This window comes from Oncorhynchus kisutch, linkage group LG27, assembly GCF_002021735.2.
Source record: "Oncorhynchus kisutch isolate 150728-3 linkage group LG27, Okis_V2, whole genome shotgun sequence".
NCBI lineage: Eukaryota > Metazoa > Chordata > Actinopteri > Salmoniformes > Salmonidae > Oncorhynchus > Oncorhynchus kisutch.
In genome coordinates this window covers 31,414,234-31,433,303 of record NC_034200.2, presented here as the reverse complement: position 1 = coordinate 31,433,303, position 19,070 = coordinate 31,414,234, and the positions used below count along the sequence as shown (strand labels likewise).

Genomic DNA, 19,070 nt, shown 5'->3' with positions numbered 1-19,070 from the left:
CAGCTCTTTCCCTCTCCCCTCCCTCCATCTGTTCTCTCTCTGTCTCTGTCTGTCTGTGTTCTCTCTCTGCCTGTGTTCTCTCTCTGCTCTCTCTCCAGGGCATGTTGAGTCGCAGGCCTGCCTGCCAGCACACAGACCGCCGAGGTGGTTCTAATTGAGTAATGATGAGTTGGTGCTCTCTCCAAAAACCCAAAGATGACTCCAGGGCCACAGCTGTCCCCCCCCCACCCCACCCGCCTCCTCCTCATTTGCACAAAACCCCAAGCTACTCTGAGCGCGTGTGTGACAGAGCGAGGGATGGTAGTTATTCTTCCGGAGGAGTATATGGCATTTGATTCTCCTGCCACCCACCTCCAAAGTATTGGAATACATTTGTTTTGTGGTTTTTATAGTCTATATTTTTGCTTATTTGCCTATTGGATTTGATTTCCCTATTTTATTGGCTGCGGCCCACCCCAACCCCAAGTGAATATTAGTTCCATGCTAGATTGCATGTCTGTGGATTGCCTTCAGTCCTGTTGAATTGAATATTCACTGTACTATGCTGTTAAACAGAATAACTAATTGATTTTAGTATGACTTGCATAGTCTGTATTTATCGATAGGTCATTTATTTCCTTTATTTTCATTTATTAAACAGCAGACAGGTTTTTATTTAACTATTTCCTTACCAGATTCGAGAATACCTATTGGTGGGAAGAACATTATGACAACTGAGCAATTGCTGCTATAGACCAACCATGCATGGGTGGACTTTTGAAAGGAGTCAGTTGAAATTGAGCCCCAGCTGCCCTCCCCCTGTGTAATGTTGTTTACATGTCCCTATATATTTTTTATAGTTATAGAAATTAAAAACATTATGATTAAATAAACATTTTCAATTGTGCGGTGGAGGGTCCCCCTCAACGACATTTTGAAATTGCTAAGTCTGTCCCTGCGAAAATCAACCCACCAAAAATGGACCCTGCTGCTGCATGCTAGCACAGGCTGTTACCGCTCATCACTCCGGAAAAGCAGTTCCCATGTTTACCGTGCAACGGATAGAGGGAGAGAGCGAGAGAGGGGCAGAATGTGCTGATGCTGCGCTTTCGTCTGAACTCCCCAAATGAATAATCAGCCGCGGTTCAGCCGTGCACTGCCAGGAGCAGGAGGCTGCCAAGCTCTGGCCTCGGGTGCGGTGGGCCCGAAAAGGAGGCCCTGGCAGCCGGACACAGGGCTTTTGCTTGTTCAGGATTTTTGATTAAATCCTTTATTGTGCTCCACTCACGCAAAGGTCCAAGGCGAAACAAGCGCAGAGAAATGACTGGAGGGGTGGAAAAGGAGAGTGAGGAGAGAGAAGGGAAATGGGATCTCTTTTTCTCTCTGTTACCCCCTCCCTCACTCTCTACCTCGCTTTCCCTCTGTGACTGAAAAGATGTTTGATTTACTGTATGGGGTAGTTGTGGTGAGGTGAAAAGTTTTTGTCCCTCAACAGACCGGCTGGCTCTGGTTGTGTATCGTCTTTCTGTTCACTAAGCCCCTTTCCTTTCTCAATGGTACATTGCTTGTCTGGGATTATTTCTATTTTTGGGCAATGTAAATGTAATGTATAAGGGACTCAGTCTCTGGAGTCTAGACAATAGTGTTTTTGGCTGCCTCCAACTGCTGTTTATGGGATATGTGGTCTTCCTTGAGCAAATATGAAATGAAAAGCACATGCATTCACATTTTAAAGGACAAGCGATAGTCCGGTCGTGCAGCTCTCTGTCAATGGAGGCCTTCTGGAATCCAGTTTTTAAGGTTTTTCCAGAAAATGTAACCATGGTTTGTGTTGTTGTTTCAGCTGTTTCTCTTCTGGATTTGACTGAGCAGTTCACACCGCCAGAAACTGCTCCCCCTACCCTGGTGAACCTAGTGGAGGCCATTGAGAAGAAAGGTACGCACTCACACACAACACAAGGCAATGCAACACAACGCAAACATTAACATACATACACAGTAAATTGAAATATACAGCGGTATCCTAGTAGTCGCCATTCAGAGGAGAGGCACAATGGGAATACATTATATTACTCAGATAGTTAGTCCAAATCCTGTCTCATATCTCCTCAGACTACACTATACAGCCTACACTGTAGTGTTTATTTGTCCCTGATATTTATTCTCACCTGTGTACTCATGGTGTCATGCAGGACAGTGGTCTTCATTCACACTGTATTACCAATTAATACCATTCAGGAGGAGGTCTTCATTCACACGGTATTACCAGTTAATACCACTCAGGAGGAATGTCTTCATTCACACTGTATTACCAATTCACACCACTCGGGAGGAGGTCTTCTTTCACAGTTTCGGTGCCCGTAGGGGAGAGCCGGGTTACTAAAGTAACACAGGGCGAAATAACACGCCCATTTTCTCAGATGACACTGAAGCTAGAATGATGTAGTGAAGTCAGCACGTTCCTAATGCGGAGGACAAGCTCCCTGCAAAAAAACAGCCCAATGTTTTGCAGAGTTATCCACAAAACATGTTTCTGTAAGTAAAAAAAACGGACCTGGAAAGGTTTTTAGGTTGTGGAGGTGCTTAGATTAATGTTGCAAAAATGTAATTTTCTTAACTTCTTATGGGCAGGTGGGACGGTAGCGTTCGGTGTAATTGCAGAGTGTGAAATTCAAACTACAGAATTATAAATATTTAACTTTCATAAAATCACAAGTGTAATACATCAAAATAAAGCTTAACTTCTTGTTAATCCAGCCGCTGTATCAGATTTCAAAAAGGCTTTACAGCGAAAGCACACCATGCGATTGTCTGAGGACAGCACCCCGCATACAAAGTCATGAAAAACATATTTCAACCAGGCAGGTGCGCCACAAAAGTCAGAAATAGCGATATAATATATGCCTTACCTTTAATGATCTTCTTCTGTTGGCACTCCAAAAGGTCCCAGATACATCACAAATGGTCCTTTTGTTCGATAATGTCCTTCTTTATATCCATAAAAACTCAGTTTAACTGGCGCGCTTCAATCAAAAATCCCCCTAGTTTCCCTCCATCAAAATGCATACAAAACGAATCCAAAACTTTACCAATAAACTTTTCCAAACAAGTCAAACAATGTTTATAATCAAACCTTAGGTACCCTAATACGTAAATAAATGATCAAATTTAAGACAGAGGATCGTTATTGTCTTTACTGGATAAAAATACCAAAGAACGCACTCTCTTCCACACGCTTGGAAACACTACAGCCAAAATGGGAGCCACCTAGAAAAACTACAATTTCTGGCTTATTTTTCCAAAAATCAGCATGAAACTCTTTCTAAAGACTGTTGACATCTAGTGGAAGCTGCAATCTGGGAGGATTTCGCCTTATAATAAAAGTGACAGCCATTGAAAACAGTGGTAGGCTGAATTATTTTTTTTGGGGGGGTGGTTTGTCCTCGGGGTTTCGCCTGCCATATCAGTTCTGTTATGCCAACAGACATAATTGTAACAGTTGTAGAAGCAGTAGAGAGTTTTCTATCCAAATCTACCAATTATATACATATCCTAGCGTCTGGGCCTGAGTAACAGGCAGTTTACTTTGGGCACGCTTTTCATCTGGACGTGAAAATACTGCCCCCTACCCAAGAGAGGTTAACCCATCATAGGTTTCAAGTAATCATGCCAGCTAGTCTTGGGTCTTAGCCTGGGAGAAGTTACAGGAGAGACTGGTGGGACGAAAGTAACACAATGTTAACTGAGGGACCTCGAATAAAATATAATAAACATTTAAGCACAGGCCATTGTCTCCTCTAGTTTATATTGCTTTTAAAATGTTAGCACAATATCAACAAATGACTGAATGTTTGAAAATTATATGACATCATTAGAATGATGCCTTAATTAATTGACTTGATCGATCAGCTTCTCGCATAAGCTTTTGTCGAGAGGTTAGTGGTAAAAAATATATATTTATGATTCTGGGGGTTAATTACCATGTGTCAAGCCATGGAAATGTGATAAGCATGATGAGAATATTTTTTTTTATTCTATCAAGACACGAGGAGTGTGCCGAGAACAGCTGGAGCACACCTGAATAATCATTGAAAATGGTGAAAAACATACTATACATTCCCATTTAAAGGGATACTTCGGGATTTTGGCATTGAGGCCCTTTATGTACAGTAAATGTATGTACATTTTTATTTGTCTATACTCAGTGTGAAGGAAGTTATAGTTTCGTGAATCTACTCGACTTCTTCATTGTGCTAATGCTAGTTAGCATTGGCTCGCAAAACTACCTGAATTTACAGTTGCTAATGGTAGAGGACATATAACTTGTTAGTCATAAGATATGGTATCGCTAAATGCATAGATCTGAGTAATTAGGGGAAATAACGTGTTCCTTTTTAAATAATTAGCTTTTTATTTTACTGACGGTGCCTGCATCTGATGGTCACTCTCAGGGGACGGCGAGAGCAGCAGACTGAGGGTTCGCTTCTTAATATCCCTCCGCTCTCCCTTTCCTCCACTGACTAAAGGTGACACCGTCTTCCAGCTGATGGTCACTCTCAGGGGACGGCGAGAGCAGCAGACTGAGGGTTCGCTTCTTAATATCCCTCCGCTCTCCCTTTCCTCCACTGACTAAAAGGACACCGTCTTCCAGCTGATGGCAAAACTCGAGTCGCACCGTATTTTTTTCTGCCTCATGAACAAATTCATGTTGTTACTCCTATGAGCAGAGAAAGTGAAATATTCCTTGATATTTAAAAAAGACCCAAGCCGCTAATAATATCATCCTCAAGCCTATAGATACGCTCTTACTCATTCATTACTGCTGCAGTGCTTGTTTTAGAACTGAGTGGAAATAGGAAGAATGCGTATTTTATGGCTTGTTGACAGTGCTGAGTAAGAACTTTAAACATGAACTCACTCATAAAAACAGCATCTATTTGCTGTTTTTGTTGACAGTCTCTCTCTAGCCATGGTTTTAAACGTTTTGACATCTTACAGTATAAACTTCGTTGTAGCTTTCTTTTATGCCTGCTACGTTACTGCAGACACGGTCATATGAGCCATCCGTTTTTTCAATTGGAACACAAGGCTTTATCATGTTCTTTTTTACAGAAATGTTTGTCGATCGACTAGGAATGTAGTACAAGAAAGTTGAGTGAAGTTCTCTCCCGGGGGATCTGCGCGGCGGTCTCGGGCTAGCTTAGAGGGAACATTGATGCCTAACTGTTGGTGGTTTACCCAATACATTACTGGGAGCTCATATAAAGTGTGAGACTCTATTAATTTGTATAACCTACAGTTTACTCACCGTTAGTCAGCATCTCTACTAACAGTTTTGGGTGTACGCCAGCTCATGCTTTTCACAAGATAAACACACACCCCATGCCAGTTATTTGTGTAGAGCCAGCTGTATGCCTCAACACCATGCATATAGAGGTAGCTACACAATGAATGGCCTGGCATGTGGACTTAAAGGGATAGTTCACACCACTGACATATTGGTTTTCTTACCCTGTCAGCAGTCTATGAACGAGGTAAGACTGCAATCCATGCTTGGGTTTTGTTTATCTGTTTGTTTAAACTTTTTTGCATTTATAGCACAAAACCAATGTAAGTGAATATCCTAGATATTAGCATTTTTTTGCATTTAGTTTCCAAATCATCTTGAAGTATCTTTATTGAGCTGTACAATCCATTTTACACTTTGGGATGATTTGGACATGGAACGTGAAATTGCTTATCAGGGATATCCACTTGCATTGGTTTTGTGCAATAAATGCTAAACAAAATCAAAGCATGGATTGCTATCTTGTCCATCAACTGCTTACAGGGTAAGGAAACCAATGTGCCAATGTAATTTGGGTGAATTACAACTACATTTGAGGTATGAAAATATCTAACCAACTAATTTTTTTTTGTGTAATGCTCCTTTTAGGGGTTGTTTTAATAATGTAGTCTAACATAATCTGATTTAATCTAAATGTCTAGTTATTAAGATTGGCAGATAAGGAAAGAAAGAGGACTGCATCAAAAGCTACAGTGGAAAAGCATAAAGAGCAACTGTACAGAAATCCAGCTGCTTGAGGAGTACAGTTCTCATTGTGTTACGGTAATGAGAACGGGCCAAAATGAAAATATACTTCATCAAAATGTCATTTTTTTAATGAAAATGTTTTTTAATAACTCTCCTGTAAATTTAACATTTTCACCGTGCAATGTTGTTTTTCTTCTAACTTTACATGCATTATGGTAATGAGATGTTATTTTGTGCATGGTCTTAGAAAATGTGTATAAAAAAAAAATCATTACCCGATTTTGAGATGGTATTTTATCCATTACAAAAAAAAAATTGGGGTCTTTTCAAATTTTACCAAGAGTAATACCAAGTTAGCAAGAATCACCCAGCTGTGTGTTGGGTGATTCTTATTGATGGCTCCTGTTCCCTTACAGAAAGGTTTGATAACAATGCACATGACATTGGTTTTATACCTGTGTTGTAACCTGGGCTCTAAATTTTAAAAAATGCCATTGGTAGCACTGTGTTTCATTGGTAGAAAAGTTAGAAGCACCACATACAATTTACAAGCAGCAGAAAAATAGATTTTTAAGATATATAGCCTACCTATTTACTTTTAAGTGCATCTCCTGAAGAAGATATACATTTTCCTTTCTGTGCCACAAAATGTTTGCATAAACTGGTAAAGTTACCAGGTTATTAGTAGGGCTGCATGATATGGGCAATTTTTAAATCAAAGATCGCAATTTGACTTGCGATATATATCAAAACATTTAAGTGAACTGTTGTAATCATAGAGATAGAATGATTATTCTAATCCTATGGTTGGTGTTTAGCATGACAACAAATGAAAAAGCCAGGTAGGAGTTATGAAAGGGTGGGAACCAACGTGTTGGTTGGTGTTTCCCAGAGGACCCTAATCATATTTGAATAACATTTAGACAAAAATGGTAGAATTGACTATCTGATTCAGAACATGCTGTTGTACAAACATGCTGATCTACATCATGAGTAGCAACATGTATTCGAGCTAACATTTGCTTTGCCCTAGCTAGTAGCTATTTAGCTAAGTGGCATTTAGTTAGCAATTAGCATTAGTGATTAGCATTATTTTAGGCACTGGTTGTAACACTGTAGTTAGCCTACACTAGTAACACAGTAATCATGCTATTGCATTGTAATTGCATACTAATGGAGTTTGGCTGTTTATGTAATTAGACAAGATAAATAGGGAGGGACTATGTAAGTGACTTATGAAATTGAATTTGATTTAATTTTCGTATTTCACATGTACCATTTTTTAAAAATAGAAATTGAATTAAGTCTCTGGCAGACTTAACCCCTAAAGAACACAAAAAACATGAAGTACTGGGAGGGGGTTGGTTTGTGGGATGTGTTGTGGAGTTAATTATTAATTTGTTGTTAATTATTCAGATGGTTAAAATGGTTAAAAATGATATTTTTTGCTCGTCTCATCTACCGTAACACAGATCTCATTACCAAAATGCATCAATGATAAAATAATCCTAGAATAATATTACAGAATCCAAATTATTTGAGCTGTGCATAAAATGTAATTTGCTCTTTATATTTATGTACTTTAAATATGAATAAGTTTAAAACAGAAAATAACAAAAATGTCATAAAATAAATCTATTTATTAAGTATATTTATTTCGAGTCAGTTCAAATTTTTTAATGACATTTTTGTTGTTATAACTCCTGTATCTAGGCAATTTGCAACATTTTCACCATCCAATGTTTTCTTTCTTCTTACTTTACAAGCGTTACGGTAATGAGATAAAAAAAAAATGCGAGGTCTTGGAAAATATGTAAAAATGTATCTGATGATTAATTTAACAGTCAATTATTTGAGATGTTATCCATTACAAAATAAATGATTTTTGTCTTGACCAAGAGTAATACCAAGTTATCAAGAATCACCTAGCTGTGTACCAAACACCCTATTCCCTACATAGTGCATTACTTATGTTGTGTCTTTGGCTTTGCCGGATTAAGTGATATGACATGCTATTCTATAAAATCCTTTCTCCGTAATTAATATTACCTGATTGAGCTAATCACGGAAATGTAATTAACTAGAGAGTCAGGGCACCACGAAATAATATTTATAGAGCTTTTATCTTCCATATAAACTCTTAAAGACCTAGTAATATTTTACATCAATAGCAGTCAATATTAATCGTCACCTTAATTCAGTCTCATCTGAAAGTTGTAAATTCTTGGTTATCTTCACGAACCCTGGCTAACACGTTGAATCAGCAATACAAAATTGCGTTTAATTATTTATTTACTAAATACCTAACTAATCACACAGAATTACATATACACAGAATGAATTATACCTTGATTACAAATTACGTCATAAAGGAAAACGTCCCTAGCGGGCGGAACAGATATGACAGCTGGTTACACAAAAGAAAAGGGTCTGGGTTTGAGTGAAAGAGCGGGAAGACTGAGGGACAAAGGGAGAAGCTGTGCTATTGTAAATACAGTATCTTATGCATTCTAAATTACCGCTCATTTGGAAAAGGAAAATGCAATAAATATTTACTCTGAGCTGCGCCAAACCGAGTCCTTTGAAGAATGTCTCTGGTGGTCAATTGGATACGTTGTAGTAACGTCGTTGTGTGGTAGACAGAATACTCTGTCTGTTCTTTCCTAGCCCGCGTTTGCAGCTGCTGTTGCTAACTCAACGGCTAGGAGGTATCACTTATGTAGTGAATAAGAGTTCAAAGTTCATACCATTTGCAACCAAAGCTCACGCTGAGGTTGGCTTAGTTCTGTAGTTGACATCCTTTTAACGCAAAGGCTGCAGACCTCACGTACTTGGAACAGGAGGTTACATTTTTGTCAAGGCTTTATATAGTGGAGCGAGAAGGGTGTGTTTGAAAAGTTTTATAACCCATGTCTCTTCACAGGGGCGGGCCACTGATTGAGCAGAGCCCTAACCTTATGGAAACCCAACTCTCTCATTTGGAAGCTAAAATTACATTTAATCTCTTCACCAATAATTTTATATTCAAACATTTAAATTGATCAACAATTCCATGTGAATCTGATAACTCTGATGTGTAGACTTTCCACTGTAGAGTTTATGTCATTGATGAGAATGTCTCAGATGACAACTGAACTGACATCATATTCATTATATGATGGGGCAGCAGGGTAGCCTTGTGGTTAGAACGTTGGACTAGTAACCGAAAGGTTGCAAGTTCGAATCCCCGAGCTGATCTGTTGTTCTGCCCCTGAACAGGCAGTTAACCCACTGTTCCTAGGCCGTCATTGAAAATAAGAATTTGTTCTTAACTGACTTGCCTAGTAAAATAAAGGTAAAATAAAAGTACCACCACATATGTCCAATAGGTCTGTTTACCAGAATATAGTTCATTTCCCCACACTTTCTGATGTTCCCAGAATCTCTATGTTAACCAAGGGGTTTTCAAATTCCACATCAGTAGGGTAGAGAGAGGAAAAAAGGGGGAAGAGGTATTTATGACTGTCATAAACCTACCCCCAGGCCAACGTCATGACACTTAGTAGTGCAATATATAGGAGATATGGTGCCATTTGGGATGTAGACTAAAACAGTTCCTCAAACTGAAACGTCTTCCGACCGTTTCTTCCACACAGGTGTCTCTCTTCCGCTTTCCTCCATCTTAGCTCCCCAGAGTGTATTCGTAATCACATCCCTAGGGTCTTTACATTTAATGTGACCTGTCTGTCTGTCATGCATACTGTAGAGGGTTTATTTTAGAAGGACGATGAGCTAACGTCTCAAATCATCTTGATTCGTCTGCAGGTCTGGACTGCAAGACACTGTACAGGACACGTCTCGCATCCGCCTCAGATGGCCCAACACAGAGTCAGAGAGAGGGTGAGTTATTATTATCACTCTTCAGTTGTATTTGTTCTGTTAGAATTAGTAGTGATGTGTCATTCATCCTTGAAATGAAGAGCTTTGACTGACTGTTACATTTGTGGGGGTATTTGCAGTGACAACATTTTCTTTGTACTACTTGTATAAGTAATGCACGTTCATACTTTTCTCACACCCAGTGTATGACTGGATACAACTTGCTAGTATCCTATATAAATGTATGAATATCATGCAATGCGTTCAAAATGCCAGGGAAAGCATTGGGAGCAAATCTGTGACAAATCTGATTTGAATTAAATCCATTTGGTCAGACCCGCTGACTGTTTCTCTCTCTCACCTCTTTCCCCAGTGGTGGAGTCGGGGCCTGGTAGTGACGTGGGCGCCGTGTCGGAGTGTTTACTCCGCTACCTGCGGGAGCTGCCGTCCCCCGTCATCCCCCCTGGTGTTTACCCAGACCTGCAGGCTGTGCTGCAGCAGGGCGCCGCGGGTACATGCCACATTTCACTCACCCCTGCTTGTGCGCAACCAGTGCCCCCCACCAACCCATCCCCAGCCCCGACGAAACAGCCCCAGGCAATAGCAAGTAACAGAATTGCATGAAGCCGAACGAGCAAACAGATTAATTGTATGGCGAGTCAATCACGTGCCCCCCTCCTGCCTGAGGGAATAGGCCCAGTGTGGAGTGCTGGGGATGAGCTAGTCACAGGCATCCCAGAAATGTTGTAACATATATTGCTTCCCTGGTGATGTCAGGGACGGTGTGCGTGCCTGCATGCCTGTCTGCATATGAGAGAAAGAGAAGGGGGTGTTGTGTGTGTGTTGAGAGAGTTCCTGTTTGTGTGTGCACTTGCAGGTGTGTGTGTGTAACGGGCTGCCGTAACACATGTGGTGTCCGTCCTCCCACAGACTGGTCCAAGGCTGTGGCGGCGAGCAGCAGTGGAGGCAGGGAGCTGAGCCTGGTCCTGGAGAGGGCCACCAGCATGTCCCTGCATCACCACCTCACCCTGCACTACCTGCTCACACACCTGGGTAAGGTGATCCAGACCTCCCATCTTAATGGCCTGGACCTTCACACCCTGGGTCTGGTCTTCGGGCCGCTGCTGATCCGGCACAGCTCTGCCACTGGGTGAGTAGGAGAATCCCTAATCTAACATAAGAGTAAAGGAGGTTGCACACTGTCAACAAGCCCAAAACACTTCAACATTCCTAAGTTGGTTGTTTTTACAATGTTATAAAGCCACTTTCACATCACCCAGACAAACACCAACGAACAGAGTTGAGTCAGTGTACGCCGCTCGCCTGTATTGGTTGGTGTTTGTTGTCCAATTCAGCATTTTCAATCAGCGGTTGGTGGTGTGTGCGGTGTGCAAGCAGTTTAATAGATTGCTTATTTTTAGTTGCTTTTCGCTAGGTCTCAAAGCACTTTATATTGCATTGGGTAACTACTGTAACATCAAACCCCACCATTGTGTATTTGCACCTAACTTGGTAATACACAGCAGCCATTTTGTGTCAGATTGCTGAGTTACCACATAGCCAGCGATATCCTCTTGAGACCGACGAGAGCTCCAACGTCACTGGGTGAGTGAAGGACGTGACCGTTAGACCTCGCTCCCTCGTGCGACTCCAGTGGAAATCCATAAGGCTAAATGCTGTTACTACAGATTGCAGTCGAGTGGTTTTCCTCTTCCTGCACAGCACCATGTGTTTGAATGACCTGCCGTTGACTGAACATCTTATGACCATGTGTCTGACTCCCTGTCGTTGTTGATTGACAGGTGGGAGGTGGGGGAGGAGTTCCCTGCACTGGCACTGGAGAGGCTTCTGATGGAGGTGGCCATAGGACAGGAAGTCCCGCACCCAGGTATTGATGGATAGATGCAGTGCTTCAAAATGGAGGGCTCCATAGAAATTAATATAGAAGCTAGAATGGATCGAAATGGTAGTTTGCATTTGTTTGGTAATTTAATTAGTTAGTGCTGATTAGTACAGACTGAAGAAATGTTTCCGTCAAAAAGTTGTTTGTTTCATATGTTAGGATCTATAGGTTTGAAATGTATTCTATTAATTAACTGTGGTGCTTGTCAAAACCTTTCCTAACTAATGAACGTCTCTGTTTATGTGTAGCTCTACCAGCCATGCCAGTAAAGGTCAAAGATACAACTCCAGCCATGACTGAGAGCAGCATACTGAGTGATTCGGAGTGGTACTGGGGTGAAATCTCCAGGTGAAGAGCCATTCATGTAACAATAGCATTTCTACATCAACAAAATAGCAGGCCTATAGTTTAGTACTTAGGATTATAGTACTTATTTTTGGGGTGGATTAAAACAGGATTATAGTAAACATTATTGTGGATTGTAGTATAGGATACTCTGCACACATTGAACAGCCTATTATAATTGCGTGCAAGTGATTAAGTTGTATTGTGAAGGATGTGGTGCGTTCATGAATTCCCAATTGCCTCTAACTTTGCCGTTGTGTTCCCAGGGAGGAAGTGAATGAGAAGATGAGAGACACCCCTGACGGGACGTTCATGGTCCGTGACGCCTCCAGCAAACTGGAGGGAGAGTACACACTGACCCTCAGGTGAGAGGCTGCTCCCTGTAGATTATATATAGATGTTATGTCAACAGGACCATTAACATTACCATTCCTGAACCTCTGTGAATACTTGATTCTGTGTATCATTTTCTATCTCCTTTTTGAATGTGGAATGTTTGCTATTGCGATACTTGGGACCCTTGTAGCTCAGCAGAGTAAAAAAAAAAATAAGGAAAGAACTGGAACTACTTTCTAAAGGACTTAAGACTGATTTCTCAACCGTTCCACAGGAAAGGCGGAAACAACAAGCTGATCAAGGTCTGCCACCGGGAAGGTCGCTATGGCTTCTCAGAGCCTCTCACCTTTATCACGGTGGTGGAGCTCATCAACCACTACCGCCATGAGTCCCTGGCCCAGTACAACGCCAAGCTGGACACCCGGCTCCTCTACCCCGTCTCCAAATTCCAGCAGGTACATACACTACATGAACAACAAATAATTGTCCATGAAAATGAAAAAGTATTTTTGCTGGCCCACCTCTCTTGAGGCTACACAAAACCCTCCTGTAATTGATACTATGGTCATATGTGAAATATCTGAGGGGTTGCCATTTAGGCACCTGAAGTTCCAGCATAATGCATTTAATTTAGAATGCAAGTTGGAATGGCCTTTTCATTGAACTGTTGATGCCAAAATGGAGAAAACAGTTCCTGCTGAATTTGTATTGCTGTCCTCCATCCTGAGTGGCTGCTTGGTGAGTATTCTCACTGACTGTTGGCTGACGTGAGAACCATATATTTTGAGATTTAGGATATTGAGGTTTCCGCATTATGATCCATTTACATGACACTACATTCCATGGCAGCCATGTTAGCTCCCCATGGGCAATGTTGACCAATAGCAGTTCACTGAATTTTCTGAATTTTTAACAATGCTATGCTCAAGATTCTCGTCATGAATGGATAAATGGAATGCTCAAAAGGCGCTAACATGACGAACTGTTTTAAAAGTTGTCCCAACTCTCTAAATATATGGCCCTGGCAACATTTCTCCTCAGGAGCAGCTGGTGAAGGAGGACAGCACTGAGGCGGTGGGCGAGCAGCTGAAGGTGTACCATGAGCAGTACCAGGAGAAGAGCTGGGAGTACGACGTGCTCTACGAGGAGTACACACGTACCTCACAGGTCCTATATTGCTTATTATAAACTGGGTGGTTCGAGCACTGAATGCTGATTGGCGGGTATGATAAAACATTTATTTTACTGCTCTAATTACGTTGGTAACCAGTTTATAATAGCAATAAGGCACCTCGGGGGTTCGTGGCATATTGGCAATATACCACAGCTAAGGGCTGTATCCTGGCACTCTGCATTGCATCGTGCTTAAGAACAGCCCTTAGCTGTAATATATTGGCCATATGCCACACCTCCTCGGGCCTTATTGCTTTACTATACTGTATAGAGACTATTAGTCCACACTACTGACTTCTGGACCACCCCTCTCAAGCTCTGTCACAAAATGATTTGTCTTGTATTTGTCTTTTTTGTATCCTTCCTCTGTAAATAATGATGTGAAGGAACTGGTGAAAATGGCATGATGGAAAATCACATGCCTCCTAACTGTCATGAGGTGATCCCGTTTGTGTCTCTGTCAGGAGCTCCAGATGAAGCGCACAGCCATCGAGGCCTTCAACGAGACCATCAAGATCTTCGAAGAGCAGTGTGAGACTCAGGAACGCTACAGCAAAGAGACCATCGAGAAGTTCCGACGTGAAGGCAACGACAAAGAGATCCAGAAGTAAGCATTTTGCCTATTCATAGTGACATGGGTATTTATACCACAGCCTGTATCAAACTAGTACCTATGTATGTATGTATGTAGCATGTATTTTAAAACAACATTCAGTCAATGTATTGTTCAGAACAGTCAAACCAAACCAGACCACTACAAATGAACCCCAGAGCAAAAACTGTTATGGAGCTTTCTTCCCACTCACTTCAGGATCCAGAGCAACTCGGAGCGTCTGAAGTCTCGGGTGACAGAGATCCACGACAGCAAGAGGAAGCTGGAGCAGGACCTGAAACAGCAGGCAACCGACAACAGAGAGATTGACAAGAGGATGAACAGCCTGAAACCAGACCTCATGCAGCTAAGGAAGATCAGGGACCAGTACCTGGTGTAAGAAAACGCTATGCTGTACAATGCTATACTATCCCAGCCCTTACATTTATATTCTGTCTTTATCCAAGGACTCTTAGCTAGAACCTAGTTGGGTTAACCTTTTGGGACAGACATGGAAAAACCCACGTGGGCTACAACATGGGTCCTTATGGCTGCATTTACACAGGCAGTTCAATTCTGTTTCTTTTTTCCACTAATTTGTCTTTTGACCAATCAGATCAGCACTTTTGCCAATAATTGGGCAAGATCAGAATTGGGCTGCTTGTGTAAATGCAGCCAAGTGGACCCCTTACCATTTTTACAGGGCTACAGTAATCTTATTTGTTTTTCATTTGGAAGACTCTTTAATATTTTGGACCATTCAGAATATGTTTTCTGGACAGTCTTTTCTAACAAGCCGATTTTATCTAGCTCAATAATTACACATGGTATTCATTTTAGTTCAGTTAGTGTAGGAGGCCAAATTTCTCATTTCAGTTTCATTTTACTACAAAATCTACAAACAACACTTGAGTCCTTAAATGGATTCCAATCAACAAAATACTTGATTCCTTAAAAATAATACATTCACAGCATGTGAATCGCAAATCATTTGCCAAGCAATTCCTGAACAATTCATCAGCATTCTGACAAATGGCAGCCATCATTCTGATTCAGATTGTACTTGCCTGGGTAGCAATTAACATGGCTTGAAACTTGGACCGAATAAGCCAACAGACGATAAATACAGCGAGGGCAGCATAATTAGCTACTGAGAAATGTACACTCACAAAAACGACATAGTCAATCAACTCAGTGGTTCAAACATGTCATGAGTGTTTCTTTACTACTAATGCAAGCTTGTTCAGCAAGCAAGCCATTTTTGTTGGCTCCCATGCAAAACGAGCTAGCTAACAGTAATCAGTGTTGCCAACTTAGCGACATTGTCGCTATATTTATCAACTATTCAGACCCCTGTAGCGACACATTTTCAAAAAAATCGACTAGTGACAAATCTAGCAACTTTTTCTGGTGTTATTGGAGACTTTGAGACTCCAATATGACATGAAAGCACGTATCGTTCTTACTCTTCTCAACGAGCAGCGGGTGCTGCTGTGGGCCCCATCCCCGTCCCAAAGAAGTCACAGGCCCAGTCCTCGCACAGCAGTCCCTCCCAGCTGCAGTCAGAGCAGGAGATGTTCACCCCTCCGCGTCCAGACTGCAAATGAATAGCACATGCGGGAAGCCGTCGCTGGCTGATCCCGCCCTGGCTTATATTCAGGGCGGGATGGAAATGTAAAATGTTCTTTGTCTAAAATAAATCACTGCACATAAATAAATCACTGCATTTGACTCACACAGACAGCCTCAGTCACTTACTCACCTTATCCACTGTGTGTGTGACTCTCTGTGACATAAGCTAAACAGCTAGCTGGCTAGCTCATCATGTCTCAGTCTAAACTGTACACTCAAAAATACAGAAAGGGGTGGGAATCAAACCCTGAATTCTAAGGCTGGTTGAAGCTGTTTATTGGAGATGATACACAGGCATACTGCCTGTATTGTAAGGCTGATTTCTACGCCAAACTTAGTGATGTAAAAAAACACATGACAACTCAAAAACATACTCAAAATGAAAAGCCTTATAACAGTTCCACCCAAAACAAGCTGCCATTTATGGTTTAAAAAATTCTCTGCAATAAAGTCTGAAGCCACCATGGCATTAGCTATAACACTGTTCCATGCTGGCATGTGATCACACTGGAGAAGTATGTAGAGCTGCTTTCTCAGACTCCACTGCTGCTACCCACTTCAAAGTGCACAGAAATGATTAATGGTGTTCTAGCACCATACTTTCTGAAAAAGTTGGTCACAGATGTGGGTGACCAGTGTTTCAGCCTCCTCCTCGATGAGTCCACGGATGTAAGTGTTAAGTACCTGGGGGTTGTGATAAGGTACTTTAGTGACACCAAGCAGACAATTGTATCAACTTTTCTGGGTCTTGTTGAGTTGGAGGGAGGAGATGCCAAATCTAAAGCCTGTGCTGTTGTGGCTTTCCTCAAGAAGTGTTTTCTTAAAAAAGAGAAACTCCTGGAGATAGGGACTGACAATGCCTCTGTTATGACGGGGATTAACAATGGGGTCCATAAAGTGCTGAAGGAGGAGTATGGCCTCAATATCTGGTTCTTGTTCACTCTCTGCAGCTCATTTGTAGTTCTAAACATATTTAGGGTGTTTTTTACTCACTTTTGTCTCTCCCACGACGTTATCCCTCTCTCCTACAGCGTCCATCACAATTACATGCACATGGCCAATTATGCAAATTAGGCGATGACATCATTTAGCAACTTTTAGGACAGCCAATAGCTACATTCCTTACTGAGGAGTTGGCAACACTGACAGGAACTAGCTCAACAATAAACCAAGGCCCAGTATGTTCGTGACGGGGCTAGATAGCTACCTCGAGAACAAGGAGGATTTTTGAGCTAGCTAGCCACATTGTTTCAGCTCGTCTTGAGTTAGAAACATAGCGTTAGCTAGCTTACTAGAAACAATGCCAAACATTAGCTAGCTAGCTATCGTTAGTTATAACAAGTCTGCAGTCAGGCAACATCAGAAAATACCAAAACTAGCTAGCTAATCACACAAAAAAACAAAACATATAGTCCATTCCACTTACCGGTCAAATCACTTTGTAGATTCCCAGCTCCCGTTGTCTTGCCTTGACATGGAGTTAGAACCCCAACGTTTACTGTACAGTCTTTGGTTTAGCACCTGAATTTTGAAGTTCCGTCATATGCCCTTGCTCCTCAAAATATTGAATGTGCATGAGTCTTTAAAGAAAATATGACTGCACGCACTAGCTAATGGCTTTTCAGGCAAACATTATGTTGAGAGGAATTTCACCAGCATGATATCAATTAAACAATTAAACCCGCACGAACATGAAAATGTTGACGCAACTTTGTTATTTTAGCTTCTCTACATTTCATTAGTTGGCGTTTGTTACAGCGCATTAAAAAGTATTCAGGGCCCATTTTGGACCCACACTATAACCCACAGAGGTTTTCTTCATAGACAGGTTTTCTAATGCACGACCCAGGTGCTATGCCCAACGGGGTCCCAGAGACAATCCCTGGCCATATTCACACCAGAAAACCCCTTTATAAATGGTAAAGGGCCCATTTGGGACCTATGTTATAGTCCACATGGGTTTTCCCATGTGCGACCTTGGTAGTAGGCCCAACTGGGTCCCATAGACAGACCCTGACTATATACACTCGGTTTTTCCATGTCTTGCCCAAAAGGTCAACCCAAATGTGTACCAGCTAAGATAACCATGTAGAGCTGTTGCTCCCCACCTGGACATGTTGGTTGGGTGGCTATACAATGCTAGGCTATACAATGTGATGCTATGCTATACAATGCTATGTTATGCTTCTTATTCTTTTCTATGAGTATTTGTGAACTGAGTTGAAGAGTCAAATTCTCTTTCTTTGGTCTTGCAGGTGGTTGACACAGAAGGGGACCAGGCAGAAGAAGATTAATGAATGGCTGGGCATAAAGAATGAGGCAGAAGAGTAAGTGATGAAGAAGGAATGTTTGGCAAGTGATTAGATCGCTTGTTAAGAGCTACGTACATGGGCAGGAGCGGACTGGAACCAGAAATTGGCTCTGGCATTTCTAATACACCCGCCCATTTTACCCCCATTATAATTTTGCTAAAAAAAAGTTGTTGGACAGGCCGTAATAGGCTATAAATGAACTAGCCCATCTGGCATTTACACATCTGACATTCTGTAAATGTTGAATTTGAAACTGTTGCCTTGTATTCTGTATTGATGTCAAATTTATGTCATATTCTGGTTGTAAAAATATATTTTATAAAATTACGTAGTTACATAATTGCAACCAATTCTGCCCACTGACAATGATCATGTTGTCTTTCCCTAAAAGGCCAAAGGCTTTTAAACTCTGCACCATCTCCCCAAATGTCTGCAGCACCAAAATACATCTAATAATAAACCTAAAACTGTTATAAAGAATTTAGAAAGACATCCAGTAAGACGATGAGTCATTAACCCCCCCATCTTTAGGGCTCCCGAGTGGCTAAGCGGTCTAATGCACTGCATTCCCTGGTTTGAATCCAGGCTGCATCACATCCGGCCATGATTGGGAGTCCCATAGGGCCAACACCTCCTTTGGCCACTTTTCCTTTCAGTTCTCTGCTGCCAGTGACTGGAACGAATTGCAAAAATCGCTGAAGCTAGAGACTTATATTTCCCTCACTAACTTTAAACATCAGCTATCTGAGCAGCTAACCGATCGCTGCAGCTGTACATAGTTCATCTGTAACTAGCCAACCCAATCTACCTCATCTCCATATTGTTTTTAGTTACTTTTCTGCTCTTTTCCACACCAGTATCTCTACTTGCACATCATAATCTGCTCATCTATCATCACTCCAGTGT

General features: G+C 41.5%; 1 protein-coding gene and 1 long non-coding RNA gene across 4 annotated transcripts in view; one reads left to right on the top strand and one right to left on the bottom strand.

The window, feature by feature from the left end:
* Positions 1-19,070, top strand: part of LOC109872194 (phosphatidylinositol 3-kinase regulatory subunit gamma-like) — a 49,500-nt gene that overhangs the window by 20,494 nt on the left and 9,936 nt on the right. For all 3 annotated transcript variants that reach the window (XM_020463337.2, XM_031806536.1, XM_031806534.1), the window contains exons 3-14: positions 1,823-1,915; positions 9,818-9,892; positions 10,245-10,382; positions 10,802-11,021; positions 11,674-11,759; positions 12,023-12,122; positions 12,386-12,484; positions 12,730-12,910; positions 13,497-13,622; positions 14,093-14,235; positions 14,440-14,616; positions 18,108-18,179. In XM_020463337.2, the coding sequence (XP_020318926.1) occupies positions 1,823-1,915; positions 9,818-9,892; positions 10,245-10,382; positions 10,802-11,021; positions 11,674-11,759; positions 12,023-12,122; positions 12,386-12,484; positions 12,730-12,910; positions 13,497-13,622; positions 14,093-14,235; positions 14,440-14,616; positions 18,108-18,179 (1,510 nt within the window). The remainder of the gene's footprint in view (positions 1-1,822; positions 1,916-9,817; positions 9,893-10,244; positions 10,383-10,801; positions 11,022-11,673; positions 11,760-12,022; positions 12,123-12,385; positions 12,485-12,729; positions 12,911-13,496; positions 13,623-14,092; positions 14,236-14,439; positions 14,617-18,107; positions 18,180-19,070) is intronic.
* On the bottom strand, positions 13,806-17,757 carry LOC116357783 (uncharacterized). The gene is made up of 4 exons (XR_004205735.1): positions 17,279-17,757; positions 15,687-15,817; positions 14,435-14,515; positions 13,806-14,175 (listed from the first exon to the last, which is right to left on the bottom strand). It is a non-coding gene; the product is annotated as an uncharacterized LOC116357783 (long non-coding RNA).